Genomic DNA, 18,835 nt, shown 5'->3' on the forward strand with positions numbered 1-18,835 from the left:
GTAGAGCACCCATACTGTGGAGGATTTATCAGGAACACGGTTTTGAGGGTCTCAGTTTATCTGGGAGAATAAAGTCATATTCTGAGGTACGAGGCATCACATTGAAAAGAAAGGACCCTGAGGATTCTTTGAGGGGCCACACCTAGTAGGATCTGAGGCTAAACCAAGATAAGTTGACTTTGTCAAACTGGTCACTGTTGGCATCTTTGCCCCCAGGGCTAGCCGCTCACGGGGTGGCTAGGGTGGCTTCCACCGGCTGTCCAAGAGTTTGACTGGAAGTGAATGTATCTGGCAGTGCTGGCAGCCCCCAAATCCGGGTTCTAGAATCATTGTCATTCTTTGTCATCCTAGCAAATTAACCTGGGTTGTGTGTTCTCTGACAGACCCAGAACTTGAAGAATATGTTGTTTGCTCTTCACACTAACCTTGCTCTTGCCTTCTCTTTCAGTCCTCCTCTGGACCCTCCTTGGTTTCTTTCCTTGGTTCATCATTGTCAACCTAAAACCTGACCTATTGTGTGTATGAAATGAATGTTTACCTACTTTAATAATTCAGTGTCTTGTTAATATGGGCATTTAATACAATGTGTGCTTGCCTCCATTTGAGAATTTTCAGTGGATGCCCTTTGAAGGGTGTTAGAACTTATATTTGGGTCAGTGAGCTCGGGAACTCTTATCGCTGAGTGCCTATCATGTAGCAGGTAGTGGACTGAGTGCTTTCCATTGCTTTTTCTTATGTCAGAACAAAACAGTTCTAGATTTGTCTTTAGAGTGTTGTAAACAGATCAATAAACCACTTTTAGACTGAGTTTAATAACTAGGACCTGGAAATAAGACTACTATGTCCAATGTAAGGTATTCGTTGTAGTAGATTTTTACCTACTTTGCAGTTACATCATTTTCTCTTACACATAGTGATGTAAATAAATTGTCATAATGGCATGGGACTATAATGTGAAGTATTTTGTTCCTGATACCAGTGTCATGATGGATTTCCCTTGTATATCTTCTTTGTATGTATTTTTGCATTCTCTAGTAGTTTGATTCCCCACACTCACCTCTAATGGGTGTTGATATTCCTTATAAAAATGGAACTTTTTAAAATTACTGGAACAATTTAGATTTAATATTTACTAAAGTGACAAGGGTTTTAAAGAAGGTGACCACTGATTGGGTGATGCAATAGGTGATTTTGTCTATACATTTCCTTGTATTACAGGACACACTAAACTGATTGTATCCCTCTCTCTTACCATAGACGAACTATAAGGCAATTGTATTCTAGAGAGATGTTGGTCAGCCATAATATTTGCCATAGTATGAGTACTTCAAAGGGTTTAGTGAGCTTGGGATCTGGCATTTCTGATGGTATTTTAGTGTATAGTTAGTGTTTTCTCCTTTTACAAACTTACTGGTTTTTGAAATAGCACACAGTAATCGAGTGGGGGAAAGGATTAGAATTTGGAGAAACACTGGTGTAAAAAGAGAGAGTAAGCTTTCACATATTGCTACTGTGTGAAGGGTCATGGCAACTCCATGTTCTTGCTCCACCATTTACTTTGGGCCCAAGTTTCTGGATTTTATAATTTATTTGGCTTTGTATTTAGTGCATTATTTTAAAATGTTTAGTGCTTAGTGATGAAGAATAAGGATTATGGGTTCTTAAAATTACCAACACAGAAATATCTTAATATATGCCTGGTTTTCTAAAACTAAAAGACCTTTTTTTTGGCAGAGGAGGGAGTGATGCACCTGAGATGAGCAGAGCCCTGTGCACACAGGTGTCAAAGCTCTTCATCACCTCCCTCCACAGAAACCTCCCTTCTTCGTAGAGAGACCACCTATAAGCATCCCACGTGTCTTCACGATTGTGCTGTCATCTTAGACCTCCAAGATACTGCTCCTTGATGAATTCAGCTGCTGATATGAGATATAACCGTATAACACGTACCCATCAATAACTGTATAGAATTTACTTAAGTGATTATTAATATAATAACTTAGTATCCCATTCTTTAGATGAGAAAATTAGAGATCCACAGAGGCTAAGCAGTTTGTGGCAGGATGTGTGTTTGACCTCGGTCTGGTTTCACAGCTCCTGGTCTTCACCACTACCCTACAATTAGCTTGAAAACTAGTGTTTAAGGAGGCAGTGTTGAGAGGAGTCCTGTTTAGAGGACTTTAGGGATTGGGCCTTAGAAGAAAACCCCTAGCTAAAAGATATTGGAAATGCTAATGGGAATGCTAATGGGAGGGTAGAAGTGGTAACTGATGAAAGCTCAATGTAATTAGTGATAAAGGAGTTGGTGGGTGAGAGTGTGGGCAAGGTGTATCTGAGAAGGGAAAGTTGAGCTCCAGGGGAAAGCCTGCTTACAATTAGGACGTACTGATTCTGGAATTGATCTCTTGTGTAAAGAGTGAATTAATGTGTGTGTGGTGGGGATTGTCTCTGTAATAACCTTTTTCCTTTGCAGTTTGAGAAGGTTAAAAATAATTTTTATAATTCCCCCCTAAAAATTGAAATCCTTCCCCATTTGAAAGTTCAGTGATAAACACAGTTGCCTCTGGAAAATCCCACCATGCTTTTATATCAGATGACCAGTTATGTGTGTCCTTTCCCCAAGGCTGAGCATCTCAGAACAGTGGTCCGGAGGCCAGTAGTGGCAACATCACTCCAAATTGTTGGAAATGCAGATTCTCGGGCTCCATTGCAGAGCTTATGGAGTCAGAAAATTGGGGACTGTGGTGGGGGGCAGATACCTGTTTTAACAAGTCATCCCACTGATTTTGATGAACATTCAAGGTTAGGGACCTCTATTTGGTGTCAAAGTCAGTTTATGTTCAAAAAAGAATGTATCACACGGATGTAATCAGAATGAGAAAGTATAAAGATAATTGTGCATCTTGAAGGGCTACACAGATAAAAGTTGCTATTGTGACATTAAAAGACACATTTAAGCATATTTCATGTGCCCCACTTCTCTGATTAATGCGTGACTTGTGCATATCAATGCTTACTCCTTTCCTCTCCCAGTTCTGGTTTCTCTACCAGCACTATCACACTGCCAGGGGATTTGTGAGAAAACATAGGAGTTCCAAAGTAGAAGATTAGAAAAAAACCCAAAAAACAGAAAGAGCTTAGGGCAGCCCACACACTAGGTTGGGCAGCCCACACTGGGTAAAGATGGTTTCTAACACCACCTGCTTAGTAAAGGTCTGAAAATAACATATTAAAACAGGGGGCATAGATGAAATGCAGAAGGGAATTCTATAAATTCCTAGGTTTGGGTTCATAAACTCAGCTTCACAAATGCTGGAGGGAGACCTAGCGTCCATAAAAACGTAGCTGAAATACGTCTAAGCAGGCCACCCGAAGCTGCATGGCATCTTCTGTGTTAATAACACCACTGCTTCTGTAGCTCGAATTAACTCCTTTTCATGTTAATGGGGAGATCTTACCCTAATGGCAAATTCATTGATAATTTCATTTTTTCAACAAATATTGGTCTGGAAATACAGGGGTGAACCATACAGATCCTATTGCCCTAGTGGAGCTTGCTTTCTAGTGGGATTAAGTTATAGTAAAAATGCAATACTTTAAATGGTTGTAAGTGCTGTGGAGAAAAATAAAACTGAAAACAGGGCAGGAACAGTCCGAGGCAGAGTTGCCGTTTTAAATGGAGGAGGCTTCACTAAGAAGATGAACAGCTGAACCAAAGACCTGGAAAGAATGCCGGCTCTGCACGGGGACACATGCTTGGGGAGTGCAGCATGTGCGGAGAGCCACCAGCTTAGTGAGGGGGGCTGTCCCTTGAGCAGTGGTTAACCTGGAAGGTTGAACACCCATGTTAGCTGCCATTAAAAATTCGAAGAATGGCCTTGGGGGAAGAGCTTACATTTTCTTTGCTATTATAGGGGATCTGAGTCTGTCGGAGAATGACTGCTGCAGGGGAAGCGTTGTCACCAGGTAACAAGGGATGAGGCAGAGGGAGAGGATCCTCAGACTCCCCGCTGAGCGCGAGCCCAACACAAAACTTAATTCCATGATGTTGAGATCATGACCTGAGCCAAAATCAAGAGTTAGACCCTTACCTGACTGAGCCACCCAGGCACCCGAGGGGTATCCAGGTTCCAAAAGGGCTCTTGGGTTTGTACCTTTGAAGTTCCTCACTATCCTGAAAATCCCAATCCTGGGATTAAAAACCAACATTGTTGTTCCATGCATAGTTGCCCTCTGGTGGAAAAACAAATAACTACATGGTATAAACTGCAGAAACTGATTCCACAAATATTTATTGAGAGCCCGCGGATGCCAGAGAGATTGTAGTTCAGTGATTCGGGGGGGTTCATTTTTCTCTGAATTAGCAGAATGTTTGCTTTGAAGATTGACTTTCTAGAAATTTTTTTCATTTTCATTTTGGAACTTCATTTCTCTGCTGTAGGCTCCTGGCTTATCAAGAGTGAAGAACTTGGTATCCTTAAGATTCATGCTTTAGAAACCTAGAATATGAGGGGCGCCTGGGTGGCTCAGTGGGTTAAGCCGCTGCCTTCGGCTCAGGTCATGATCTCAGGGTCCTGGGATCGAGTCCCGCATCGGGCTCTCTGCTCGGCAGCGAGCCTGCTTCCCTCTCTCTCTCTCTGCCTGCCTCTCTGTCTGCTTGTGATCTCTCTCTGTCAAATAAATAAATGAAATCTTAAAAAAAAAAAAAAGAAACCTAGAATATGAAAGGGTAGTAGCTCATTCTCTGGTGTCCTGACAGTATTGTAGAAAATAAAGTGATTTGGTGTTTAGAAATATATTTTTTTTAAGACTTTATTTATTAGAGTGAGAGCAAGAACAAGGTAAAAGGGAGAGGGAGGAGCAGACTCCCTGCTGAGCAGGGAACCTGATGCAGGGCTCAGTCCTGGGACTCCAGGATCATGACCTGAGCCGAAGGCAGATGCTCAACTGACTGAGCCACCTGTGTGCCCAGTTTTTAGAAATATTCTTTCTCAATTTCTGTGTCCACATAGTATATCACCCGTCTTCTCAAAAGTTTCTGAGGTATTAAATCTGCAACAAAGGGACCAGTATTTGTTTTCCAATCCATTGTGGGTTATTTTCTAAAATAAAAATCGTGTCTGGCTTATTCTGAATTGCATAACAAAAATAATCTGGATTGATGGAGGTGTAGATGGGTAGGTGAGAGAAACACTGGACTAAAATGTCATTTGTAACATCTAGGCTGGAGGTATCTGTCAGGACAAAGGCAGTTACATGTTTAAACTCATGATTTCATGTTTGATAAAGAAATGAGATTGGTTAAATGAATGATTTCTCAAACCACTACACACCTTTCTTTCAGTTTTTCTGTGTGGACACTTTCATAACCAAACGTTGGTGTAAAATTCTGCTTTTGGATGTCAGAGCAATGTCACATCACTTTAAGTTTCTAAAAATTCTTTGTACTTAGTGATAGATATTAATAACTTGGGTGCTGGCATTGGTCCATGGCTCCCATTTCCCATAGCACTGATTAAACTCTTAATTTATTCTATAACTACTAAAAAGTTGTTAAAGTTATCCCTCTTCCACCAGGGAGGAAACTGAGCCAGGTTGCTGCAGGGGATCTCGGCTCAGGTCACAGCCTGAAAGCCCAGGTGTGATTCCCCTCCAGTGTGTGTTACATTATTTTCCCGCTGACAAAAGGAGAGTGGCACAGAAGTGAGGGTGAGGTGAACAGAATTACAGGATCGACTTTGGAGTATTGTAAAGCTGGAAGACTGAGCACATTTTCTTTGTTGCATATAATAAAGGATTTATTGAACATTAGATACTATGAGACTACAGAAGTAATACACTAAATTAAAAATTTTTTTCTTTATCATCATGAGGGGAAAAAAAACTATAAAATAGGTAGAACAAAATAGCTCAACCCAGGAACTTGGTGTTTTCTTTTTTTGTTTTGTTTGTTTTTTTTTTTTTTTTTTTTTTTTTTTTTTTTTTTTTTTTTATTTTATTTATTTGACAGAGAGAGATCACAGGTAGATAGAGAGGCAGGCAGAGAGAGAGAGAGAGGGAAGCAGGCTCTCCGCCAAGCAGAGAGCCCGATGCGGGACTCGATCCTAGGACCTGAGATCATGACCTGAGCCGAAGGCAGCGGCTTAACCCACTGAGCCACCCAGGCGCCCCTGTTTTGTTTGTTTTTAAAGATTTTGTTTGTTAGAGAAAGCACGAGAGTGGTGGGGAGGGGCAGAGGAAGAAGCAGGCTCCCCACTGAGCAGGGAGCCTGAAGATGGGACGTGATTCATCCCAGGACCCTGGGATCATGACCCAGGCCCAAGGCAGACCTTAAACAACTGAGCCACCCAGGTGCCCCTTAGTGTTTTCAATGGTACCATGAAATGTGGAGTGAAATAAGAGGGTTGAGAGAAGGTAGCTTCTTTTTTCACTTTATGTATTCATATAGGAATGCACAGTAGAAATTCACATCTGCGATGTCCTAGCTTTTCCACTGTGAACATGATCTTTTTTTTTTAACCCTAAACCATCCCAGTCTCAGATTTGGAAGCCCAGCTGGTGCCCAGTGATCTTGCTTCTCGGTGTATGTTTGTCCTTAGAATGAGTGGCTTAGTAACTCTTTCAGTTTCAGGCTCTGTTGTTATAGGGTTAAGGAAAGTGTGCCATGGGCTTAGGGAAGTTTAAGGAAGTTTGTGTTGGAAAATACCTATAAGAAATCTAAAGAATCGGGGCGCCTGGGTGGCTCAGTGGGTTAAGCCACTGCCTTCGGCTCAGGTCGTGATCTCAGGGTCCTGGGATCGAGCCCCGCATCGGGCTTTCTGCTCAGCAGGAAGCCTGCTTCCTCCTCTCTCTCTCTCTGCCTGCCTCTCTGCCTACTTGTGATCTCTCTCTGTGTGTCAAATAAATAAAATCTTTAAAAAAAAAAAATCTAAAGAATCTGCTACTAGCTGATATAAGATTAAAAAAAAAAAGCTTTCTAAAAACTATAATGCTGATTATGGTAACAATAGCATTCATATATTTTTTCAAAAGAAGTTTCTTATGTTTCAGATCACATTTATGTTTATTTGAATATAAACTTTTCTCAGTCAAACCACAAGATGATACAAGAAGATTTTTGTAGTTTAGAGGGTTTAGATTTGCTATAGGGGCATTAGATTAGTTATAAGGAAGGGTCATTCGAGAGCACCTGCTTTCTAGTCTAAAGTTAGAAGCCTGAAGGTATCACTTACCTAATTTATTTTTCAAATAAGAAAAATATCAGTTTTGCTAACAGTTTTGTTAACACTTTTGTACATTTGATAAGGGGATGAGACTGGTTAAATAATTGGTTTCCAGACCTTTGGAATTCATGGATTGGTGAACACCAAGGTCAAGTATAGCTTTTCTATATTTTTGCCAAGAAAGATCATTAACCACAGTAAGAAAAATCCCACAACTTATTATCGTTGTACTATAAATAAGTGACTTGTTGAACCTATGATTTCTACTATAATATTGAATAAATTTAGCTTTACTGAAATTACGTTGCCATCTACATTAATTTACACTGAGTCAGGGATAACTGCATCCCACAGGGGTCAAAACAGTACCTTTTGGATTCGGTAGCTTTCCAAAGTCTATTACGACTAAAAGGGTCTCGTGATTTCCTTTAAAATTTGAGTATTGAATGATACCAGACCTACAGAAACTTTAAAGGTGCAGGTCTAATGAAATTCATAGCCTAAGCAAGGGAGAAATACAGTGATGCTTTATAGAATTTGCTGTAGCGTGAGGATGGGTGTGTTTGGTCTCTTCAGAGAGGATGGGGAACTCCTCCCTAAAGGCTCAGAATAAAGAAATGGTATCAAGCAGTGAGAAGCTTCACAAAGGACAGAGAGAGTAACAGAAAGTTCTACCTCTGGATTCTCTTCATCCACTCAAATCTGTTGCTCAGTTTAATGAACCACAAGTTGGTAAATCCTCAGATCTGATGGCCTGGTGGGGAAGAGGAGGGCTCTTGAGTGAGACCATCTGGGCTTACATTTTTACTTTTCCAGTCTTCCAGTAGAAGACTCCTGGCTATGTGATCTCTGGCATGCTTCTTTCCCCTCCAATGTGTTTTGTTGTTGTTCTTTGTTTTTAAAGACTTCAGAATAGATGCTAGCACTTACTTTGTGTTGTGAAGGTTAATATATGTTAAACCCTAGAATATATTCTCCCTTTTTCCAAAATGCTATTTTAATCACATGACTCCCTGACTCTGGAGGGCATTCCATGTTCTTGAGATAAAAACCAAGTACCTTCCAAGTCCTGTGAATCCTGTCCCTCCTCTCTAGCGTCTTCTCATTCCACTAGATCCTTATGTGATTTACTGAAGCCCAAGGACCTTTCCAAGGCCATTTAGACCAGCTGTGTTCCCCCATCCACCATCCCTTGGTCTCCTCACATTTCCAAAGGAATTCCTCTCTATTTTCATCACTCCACTCACTTCCTCAGGGAATCTTATGTGCCCTCCTCAAATGGATTCAGAACTTGGTTATAAACTTTCATAGCTCCAGAAATTCCCAATAGTATTCGCTGAGCTACAGTCATTTTAGTTGGTGTAATTCCTTGTTTTCCTCCAGTGTAAGTTCTGTGAGGGCAGCAAACGCCTGTCTTTGGCTCACTGGTGCATTCCCAACTGAGCACATTGCCCAGCATGTAGTATGTTTTGATAACGTATTTATGGAACAAAGAGGTGAAGTATGGGGGAAGAAACTTGTCAAGTGCTCTGCTAAACAAGTGTGCCCCTTTACTGGAACAGAAAGTATGTTCTCCAGAGAGGTGGAAGGGAAGACCGGCAAAGCAACTTGAAGGAGCCCCAGATGGATGAAGAGACTGATATAATACAGTCCCGAAAGGGAACCTAAGTAATGACTGGCTTTGGGCATATGAAGTGAGTTGATAAATACTGGTGTTGATAGTGGAAAACGAGAAATGGACGTGTAGTGGGACTAAATTCATCACTGTTAAAAAAGGCTTCATGAATTAGTAACAACTGAAAAAGTTTTTAAAACAGTCATTGTTTCTCTATGCACAGCATACATTATGGCAATTATTAGTAATTGGCATTATTAAGGAGAAAAAGTCGTCTCTTAGAAGTGGGGCTCTTGTACTTTCCCTGTGTTTTTCTCTGGCTGAATGCATGCTGGCAGCCTTCCCGGGAACCATCTCCTGGATAGCCACCATGATGTGGCAAGCAGATAATGTTTTTCTTGTCATGATACAGTCCTTCTGAAGCAAAGAAGCAATGCATGGATCAGATCAAAAGTAATGTGTGAACAATAAAGGCTTCTGTGGCAAAGTGTATTTGAAGTTTTATTTGGACAGCTGAGCAGCCTTACCTTTTGCAGATGCCGTTTTCTGTTGTCATCACATTTCAATTTTGTTATTCACCATGACTTTAAGATATTCAATAACGTTTTTAGTATGTAGACTGTGCGGGTGAATGGAAAGTACCATTGGCGTGCTCAGCGGGCCCCTGTACAAGATAAAACTTGCTAAAATGTGGGAAAATGTGACTATATGCCATGTTATTTGAGGTCCCTTTCCTCACTCCCACACTGAATTGGTTGGGTGTTCAGTGGCATTTTCACATAAAGGTCACTGGTGGTGGGTGCTGGCCAACATGTGTGGAATTACCAATCAGAGTATGTGGCTGCCAGAGGGTGAACCTTTGCGAGGAGTGGGAGAAGTGAGAGAGAAGAATGTTGCTTTTGGATTCCATTAGTTTCTGTTCTTCCAGTATGTGACTATAGGCCAGTCACTGAACTTCACAGCCTAAATCGCTTAATCTATAAAAGATAAAAGATAACAAAGGTGGCACAAGGTGATTGTGGGGACAAAGGGAGATGATATGTGAAGAGCTGTAGGGAGACCCAATACCTGCTCATCAGTGAGTTCGTCGATGAGCTGAATTCCCATGGCCACTTCAGCACCAATATGGCGCCCTAGATGTACCCCAGACAGAACTTCTTTGAGGATCCTGGACAGCAGAAATCTGTCTATGTGCACCCAGGGCTTGGAGACCAACTTCTAGGAACAGCCTCTTTATGCTGCCACACTTGTCTGCCTTTAACTTAATAGTTATTATTGTGAAAGGATACAAGATTAAGATCATTTATATCTGTTGGTACTAAGTCCATCGTTGTTAGTTTCATAATTTAGAATACCTGAAAAATCTTTACAAACTATCATTGCTGCAATTACAGAGATTGTCATTTAAGCATTATGTTTTTAGGCAAAATACGTTTTATTTTCTTCACAAAGCTAGTTTTATGTTCCTCTGTGACTTTTCTCATGCTTCCCTCTGAGACATCTTTTTCCTATTCATGTGGACAAGGTCCATTTCTTAGATTAAGCATGTATTTAAAAATCGGTAAACATTAGTGGTTAATTGAAGTTTTGCAAGTGCATGGATGGGGAAATAACCATCCATACCATTCATTCCTTCCTCATTCACTCATTCTGGGGATATTTTCCGAGTGCTTGCACTTGTCCTTGGACTGGTGGTAGGTACTACAGATACAGTGGAGAATGAAACTATATTTGGCCTCATGGAACTTACTCTCTAGTGGGTAAAAATAAAGTGGCACTAGAACCTTCACTCAATTATCACAATTACAAAGTGATGAGTATTGTAAAGGAGAAAAAAGGGTACTAGGTTTGCATACAAACAAACAGGATCGTGCTGATTCAAGGCAGGTTGGGAATGAATCACTGAGGAAGCGTTACTAAGAAAATTGGATGATGGTGAGATGGCCAGTTGAAGTTTTGGAAAGACTAGCGGAGCTGGAGCATGGAGAAGGAGAGAGACAATGCGTAGTGATGAAGCCAGAGTGGTGGTTTGGAGCTATTTGAAGTAGGACCTTGGTGACAATTTCGGTGGAAAGTCAGTGAAGAATTTGTAAGCTGGAGAAGGATTGAAATGACCAGGTTTAAAAAAAAAAAATACTAGTTTTTTTGTGAATACAAAAATGCTACTACCAAAGGAAAAAATTTGGGGAAATGAGATGAGTGGCTTTTAGGAAAACTTCTGAGGCAGAAAGACTAGTAAAGAGGCTAATGCTCTTAGCTAGTTGAGACAAAATGAGGGGCATGAACTCTTGTGGGTACAAGAAGAGGCAAAGATGATCTGAGAGGAATTTAGGGGCTGGTAGGATCAACAGGGTTTAGTGACAAGTTGTAATTTGGGAAATGAACATGGAGAAGATGGAGTCGAGAATGGTTTCCAGGTCTCAGAGGAAGTAGTAGGATCTGACATTGACTGAAGCAGGTACAGGAGGTGCAGCAAACAATTGGCCAAGTCATGCATTCCATTATGACATTTGTCCCACTGACACCCTAACCTTACAAGCAAGGAGAGCTCTTGATTGGTATTAGAGAGCCATGTCTGAAGCCTGAGTGATACCAGGAGCATTTGGTGGATCACACTTTGTGTTGGTATCAGAATTGGAAGCATGTGCAAAATGGAGTAACGCAGACCTAACTGACGTGGGTCAGCATGGAATCCTAAAGGAGAACATGGAAGAGAAAAGCAGACTTCTGTGATGTTAGGCCTGCCTTTCCTACATCTAGGATTGGGGGAGGACTGTTGCTTACTCCTGCTTTCAGAGCATTGCTTTCCCTTCCTCATGCAAAATCTATCTTGCCTTCCTGAGTACATTCCTTTCAACCATACCACATCATATATGTTCAGTTTTTTAATGTGTGTCCATCTTCCAGTTCCTCTCACACAGGCGTCCCTATCAGGAAATCTGTGAGCCTCTCTCATCCTCTTTAGCCTTAAAGCATTCGCGGTCTATAGATAGTCCTTTCTTTCTTCAAGACATCTTTATTCAGCTCTAATTATAAGACAGGCTCTGTATTAGGCACTGGATTCAGAGGCACACAAAACTGAGTGTCTGCTCTGGTGGTACATACTTTCTGTTTTGGGGAGACATACATATAAGGAGCCATGTACTAAGAAGAAAACTAGAGCAAGATAAAAGGGTGAGAATGATGAATAGGCGGCGGGGGGTGGGGTGGGGTGGGGGGGAATCTCAGAAAATGATATAACAGAGACCCACATGAAGTAAGAGTAAACCGTGTGGGTATTTGAATGTATTATGTATTGCTGTATAGCAAATTATCCCGGAATTGAGCAACTTCAAATGGTGAATATGTACATGTCCTCTCATCATACCTCAGCATTAGGAACCAGGGCATAGCTTTTAGGTGATGTTTCTGCTTCAGGACTCACATGAAGTTGCAATCCTCATAGGTGTGGCATACTGTCATTATTTTTCCTCCATACCTTAAACTACCTCCCTTTCCTGACTTGTCTCTCTCGTTGCCTAAATGCAGTTTCCCAGTCCAGCTTCTTGCTTCTCTCCCATTTCCTTTTTTATTCATGCTTCCTAAAAGAACAGGTGTTTGCGGTCTTCATCTTTGCCACTTGTCCTCTTTCCTCTCCTGTAGATGGGCTCCCACTCTCTTCCACATCAGGAAATCTCTGTCAAAGGTGACCTCTGGTGAGGAAGACCAGTCTGTTGTTAATTTAGTTAATTTAGTTGATTCCTCTTGTGGCATTTGATTCTTTGTCTTGATCACCCCTCTTGATTGCTAATATGGCATTTTGCTGCCTCTTTCTCTGACATACCAGCCTCTCTTGGATCCATTTCTTCTGCCAACCTTTTAATTTTAGGTATTTCTTAGAGTTGTGTTCTTGACTTTGTTTTTAGTTTACCTTTTCTTCAAAGCTGACCTCCACCAAAACTAAGCTGATAATCCCTGACCCCTTTACCCCCCACCATATACAGATACTGCCCCCCCCCAACACACACACACACACACATTGTTCATCCATATTCTTTTGTTCTTTGGTTAATGGAATCTGGGCAACCCAGTTTAAAAAAAAAATCATCAAATTTTTCCTGCCTTTCTATATCCTGTAAATAACCAACATATGTTAATTCTGTCTTCTAATTCCAATCAAACCCTTCCTGTTTTGGTCTGCTGTACTTGTTGCATAACTGATGTCCCATTCTCTGTTCTGTTTGTTGTCATCTACCCTGGATGCTGCCACCAGTTTTGTGTAACTCTTGTTTGTCAACACGTTAGTACTTGGGTCGTGCAGCCATCATTGACTCTCAGTTGTCACAGAGCCCTCAGATCCCTTGCTTGGCACACACTGCATTTTGCCGTCTGGTTTGTTGGTCTGCTTGGCACAACTTTTGCTCCCCTCACCCTTAAATTTAGTGCTCTGCAGGATGAAAGTTTTACGTTGCCCTCAAAAGGCCATGCTGTTTATGCCTCACTCCTTTTTACTTCTGTTGTTTTCCTGAAATGTTTTCTCCCTTTTCCCCTTCAACCCACAGTCATTCAAATCACAGGTCCCTGCCTTTGTTTTATAACCCCTTTGTTTTCAGCCTTGTCCCCAGGTGATGGAGTTCATAACTTCCTTTTCTATCCCCCCACCTTGCATAGGCTGCCATTCTTGCTCTTAATGTATTATTTATCCCGTGTCTTTGGTTGTGTGAGCTTTGAGAGCAGGGTCTCTGGCCCATTCATTCTTCTGTCCCCTCAGTACTTAGCAAAAGGCCTGACACAAGATTACTGCCTAAGTTTCCATAAATAACATGTAATTTGACTGCATTAGTATGGTTTAGGTATGGATTTACAGGGGAATTAAGACTCCACAAAGTCTTCTTATTATCCTTGCTTCAAAAAACGTTGTTGGGGGGCGCCTGGGTGGCTCAGTGGGTTAAAGCCTCTGCCTTCAGCTCGGGTCATGGTCCCAGGGTCCTGGGATCGAGCCCCGCATGGGGCTCTCTGCTTGGCAGGGAGCCTGCTTCCTCCTCTCTCTCTGCCTGCCTCTCTGCCTAGTTGTGATTTCTCTCTGTCAAAGAAATAAAAATTAAAAAAACAAAAACAAAAACAAAAACGTTGTTGGGTTACTTGGTAGAATTGAGCCCTGAGTTAGGTGGAAATTGAGAAAAAATAAAAATCCCTGGCAGCTCAGAGTATTAGATACCAAGTAATTAAAAGCTTTTCCAAAGCCAGCATTAAGGTATTTATATTGCAAATTAAACCTATCTTGGTGTTACAGCTTCATAATCAATTACCAAATTTTTTTTTAAAGATGTTATTTATTTCACACAGGGAGAGAGCTAACAAGAGAGGAGGGAACACAAGCAGGGGAAGAGGGAGAAGCAGGCTTCCCATGAGCAGGGAGCCCGAGGCAGAGGGTCCTGCTCCCCACATCTCAAAGCCTGAGGTCCAGACCTCATCGGAGAAGATGTGGCATGTCCCACTGTGTGGCAGAGAGTTTGACTGCAGTGCCACCCTACTCCTGGGGAGTCTGGCTTCTGGGTGCCCCACAGTAGAACTCGCTGGGGGTCTGCCAGTGGGGGTTGGTGTACTAAGAAGTCACCCTCGGGCTGGGGGAAGCTGTCCACACATTTGTGCTATACTTCCAGGTGTAAGAAGAGAGCCCTTCGTCCTAGAGGGTCCCCCCAACACTTCATAAAGTTGTACTAACTGACACAGGCAGGGTGCTAGGAGGGGTAGCACAGAAAAGTGATAAATTGATGACTTTGATTCCTCAGCTTCCATAGGTTTCCACTTAACAATATAATAGTTTCATAGGAATTAGGAAAAAAATAGATATAGATATAATTTATCTTGAATTCTAGTACCCAGTGAGAGTTGCGCAATTAGAAGAGGGTGACAAAGGAGATGAAGGCACCCTAATGTGTCCCAAAGTAGTTAACGGTATTCTTGGCACAAGTACATTATTGATTACCTTTATTTTCATTGATCTGCATAAAGTAAAGGTATTATTCTTACACCTGTCTCTTAAGAATTAGTTTCAGCTTAGAAACAGAAAATAATAAAAAAAAAAAAAAACAGAAAATAAGTCTTTTCTATAGTGACTGAGGCACAGCTGATATAGAGAACAGAAACATCGTATGTGTTCAATGCTTGCCTAATGTAGAATTTACGACACGTATTTCAGTATATTAGCCAAAATGTTCGGGAGTCAGGAGTCTTCTGGCCATTGAGCAAAGAGAGGAAACAACATTTTGTGTGAAGGACACTAAAAGGGGAGAAATCAAACATTGGTGGAAGGTGTGGGGTCAGGTGATGGTCAGTGAGACCACTTTGTACAGAACATGTCTGCTGCCTACCCACATGCCAGACAGACATGATAATAGTCTAGTCCAAGTAGTGGGGTCCTAACTTAGAGTACCATTATTTCGAGTCAGTTCTTAGGGTAAAAGTTGACATTGATTTTTGTTTCATAAACTTAACAGAACTCACGGGTCTGCACTGAATAATCTTACAGGTTCTTCTGGAAGAATTTTTTTTTGGTCATTATAGGAAAAAAAGGAATAAAAACCATCTTACCTGCTTTGTAGAGGATTTTTAGGACTGTTGATGATGGAATAGATATTTAATGAATCTTGACTGATACTTGTTGATATTTGGGTCTGCAGCTTAGAAGAAAGGAGAGGTTTAAGGCCAACCCTGATGTTTTGCACAGTAAGACCTTAATTCCCATCTCTTCCTATCCATTTCTGAACCCCTCTCTCTGTGCTTGTCTTTGTATGTTATTACCTGGTATTAGGGAACATCTAGATATTTGTTAAAGGTTTTGCTTTTCTGTCATCCATTCTTACCAGCTCTGAGACATGTGCAAGAAACAGGGGAACTGGTGAAGTCAGGGATGGAGATGGTTGCACCATAATCTCCCAGCCAGGGAGCCCGTTTGATTAAGGTATACATGTTGGGTACTGACTTGGATACCAGGCTATTGGCCTTCAGATCCTCACTCAAATAATTGGGAACCCCCTCCCTGCTGAAAAACTAGCCAGAACTTTAAAGTACAGATAAAGAAGTTGAGTTTACATCTCCAATTACTTTCTTAACTCTGAAAGGATTCAGTTGCAGAGATGCCCATGACCTTCAGGTAGGGGTACATGTAGTTTGAGTCGGCTCATCTTATGGTTTCCTGGCTTTCATTACTGCCTTTTGTAAACATTTCATCATTTTTAGAAGATTTGGGTCCTTCTTATGTCATCAGTTACCATGTGTTATAAAACATTTGAATCATTATAGAACATTTGGTGTCATAATTCTGGCTGGATTGCTAAAAGCAAGGAATGTTAGTATTACTGCCCAATTTTAAATGGGTTTTTTGTTTTTCGTGTGTCTTCCAGGTTTTTCTGAAGAGTGATCGAGTGGCCAGAATGGTTCAGAGTGGAGGATGTTCTGCTAATGACTTCAGAGAGGTGTTTAAGAAAAACATAGAAAAACGTGTGCGGAGTCTGCCAGAAATTGATGGCTTGAGCAAAGAGACAGTCCTCAGTTCATGGATAGCCAAATATGATGCCATTTACAGAGGTGAAGAGGACATGTGCAAACAGTCCAATAGAATGGCCCTAAGTGCTGTGTCTGAACTTATTCTGAGCAAGGAGCAACTCTATGAGATGTTTCAGCAGATTCTGGGTATTAAAAAATTAGAACACCAACTCCTTTATAATGCATGTCAGGTAAGTGGTCCATATTTCCCATTCCGCCACCTGGCTCAGAATGAATATCAAATATTTACAAGCCTATGAAAATGTATGTTTTATAATGACTTTGCCTGAAAAGTTGAGTGAAAATGAATTTTAATAAATTGAGTAGTGGTATTTGAAAGAAACTTTGAAAGAATTATTTAATAGAGGGAGAAGTACATTCTATCCTGTAAATAACCATTCCCATATGTCCTATGTTAGGACCTCAGATTTTCACCTGTTTGGTACATTAGAGATATGCCTCAAATAATAAAATGAAGATCCTCTATTATCTAAAGAAGTTGGGCAGTTTATAATAAACAGGTATTCCTGATTGCAAAATAATTTTTTTCCTAAAGTTAGGCTGGTCTTCTGAGTTCTGAGGAAGTAATTGAAACTTCAGAATTTCTTTAACCCAACAGGATAGAAACAAAGGTGTTACAGAACTATGAAATTTAGAGACGACCAAATAAAAAGTATTTTTTCTCTTCAGTTGTTACTCTAATCATACATAGGACAAATTGAATAAAATATCAGGTTCCACATCTTTCATCCTTGGGCCCTATGATTTATCTAATAATGCATTCATTTCATATTTGCATTTTGTTTATTTTAGTGGTATAAATTATTAAACTATGCCCTAATATACAATTTAAATAGACATAATTTAGGCATTTAAAAATTCATGCATTCATTAGACTTATACTTCTATAATGTACATAATTTACATGTATTTTTAATCTTTTCACAAATTTCAATTTCTGCATTCTATGTGTATCATTTGCTTTGCATTACTAGCTTGTGAATCACTTCAAGTGAATGAATTGACAATTAATAGTAAAGCAGTGTAGCATCTTAATCCTGTGAACAATTCATGTGTTCATCATAATTATTTTCACTGTTATTAAACCAGGTAGTTATTTGGTCATAATGGAGGATGACTATAAAACCACAGTCTTCTGTTTTAAAAGATAAATGCAACAGGGACTTTGTATTTTTAATGAAATAGTAACTTACTGCTACAGTTAAATATTGATGAACATAACTTAGGGAAATTCAGATTCACACATTTGGTATTTATTGAGTATTTATTCAAGTTTTTGACTTGCTGGGTGTTGGGGAAACCAAACTGAGCAAATGAAGATATTTGTTCTCCATATCTCCATATGTTAAAGTCTAGTAGAGCAGATGGATCTCTAAAATGAGTTATTACAAATGCATTGAAACGTATACTGAGTGTTACAGGGTCATAACATCTGATCAGTGAACCTATCAGTTTTTTTTTAATAATTGAAATAGTCTTCTGTCTTTTTATGTAATTAACTCCTTTATCATGATATAATAATCCCTCTTTATCCCTGATAATTTTGTTTTTTTTCTGAAGTTGCTTTGTCTTAAACTAAAATGGCTACTCAGCCTTTCTTTTGATCAGTTAGTCTGGTGTCTATCTCTGTTTACTGTTAACCTATCTAATTCCTTATGTTCAAAGTGAGTTTCTTGTAGACAGCATCAGATTGCCTCTTGTTTTTTTCTTTTTAATCCAGTTGGACATCCTCTGTCTTTTAATGACTATGTGTGACCATTTGTATTTCAAGGGATATAGTTGGCTGAAGTTCCACCGTCTTAGTAAGTGTTGTCACTTTTTTGCATTTATTCTCAGCTTCCTCTCATTTGAAATGAGCTTTTTATGTGATTCAATTTTATGGGATTTTTCTTTGATGTACTACTGTTGTTGTTGTTGTTGTTTTTTAACTTATTTAGGGGTTGTTTAGTGGTGGCTCTAGGGATTACAGTCTACATTTTAAAATATTCAACTCCATATTCAAATACCACTAAAAGTCTTCAAGTATAATACAGCTGTTCCATAAGAGAATTCCCAATCCCTCCCTCCCATCCCTGGTGACATCTGTCATTTATTTCACTGATATTTCTATCCTTCATTTCCCTGATGTTTTTATCTAGTATATTGTTACTACTATTGCTTTAAATACTTAATTTTTAGATATTAATAAGAAAACTAGAAAAATAAAAACTTTTATATTTTATCTTCTTTTCTTCTCCTGACACTCTTTATGTAGACCCACATTTCTGACTGGATGTCACTTTCCTAATCTTTCTGAAAACCTTCTTTAATACCTCTTGTAAGGCAGGACAACTGGTGAGGAGTTCCTCAGTTTTTCACTGGATATAAGTTTATCAGTTAGCTTTTTTCTTTTTCTTTCAACACTCTGAAGGTTTCAATTCCCACTATTCTTGCTTGCATGCTTTCTTTT

General features: G+C 40.1%; 1 protein-coding gene across 17 annotated transcripts in view; it reads left to right on the forward strand.

The window, feature by feature from the left end:
* Positions 1-18,835, forward strand: part of CADPS2 (calcium dependent secretion activator 2) — a 519,834-nt gene that overhangs the window by 172,522 nt on the left and 328,477 nt on the right. For all 17 annotated transcript variants that reach the window (XM_046019950.1, XM_046019953.1, XM_046019955.1 and 14 more), the window contains exon 3: positions 16,224-16,556. In XM_046019950.1, coding sequence (XP_045875906.1) covers positions 16,224-16,556 — 333 coding nt within the window. The remainder of the gene's footprint in view (positions 1-16,223; positions 16,557-18,835) is intronic.

Source organism: Meles meles, chromosome 10 (genome assembly GCF_922984935.1).
Source record: "Meles meles chromosome 10, mMelMel3.1 paternal haplotype, whole genome shotgun sequence".
NCBI lineage: Eukaryota > Metazoa > Chordata > Mammalia > Carnivora > Mustelidae > Meles > Meles meles.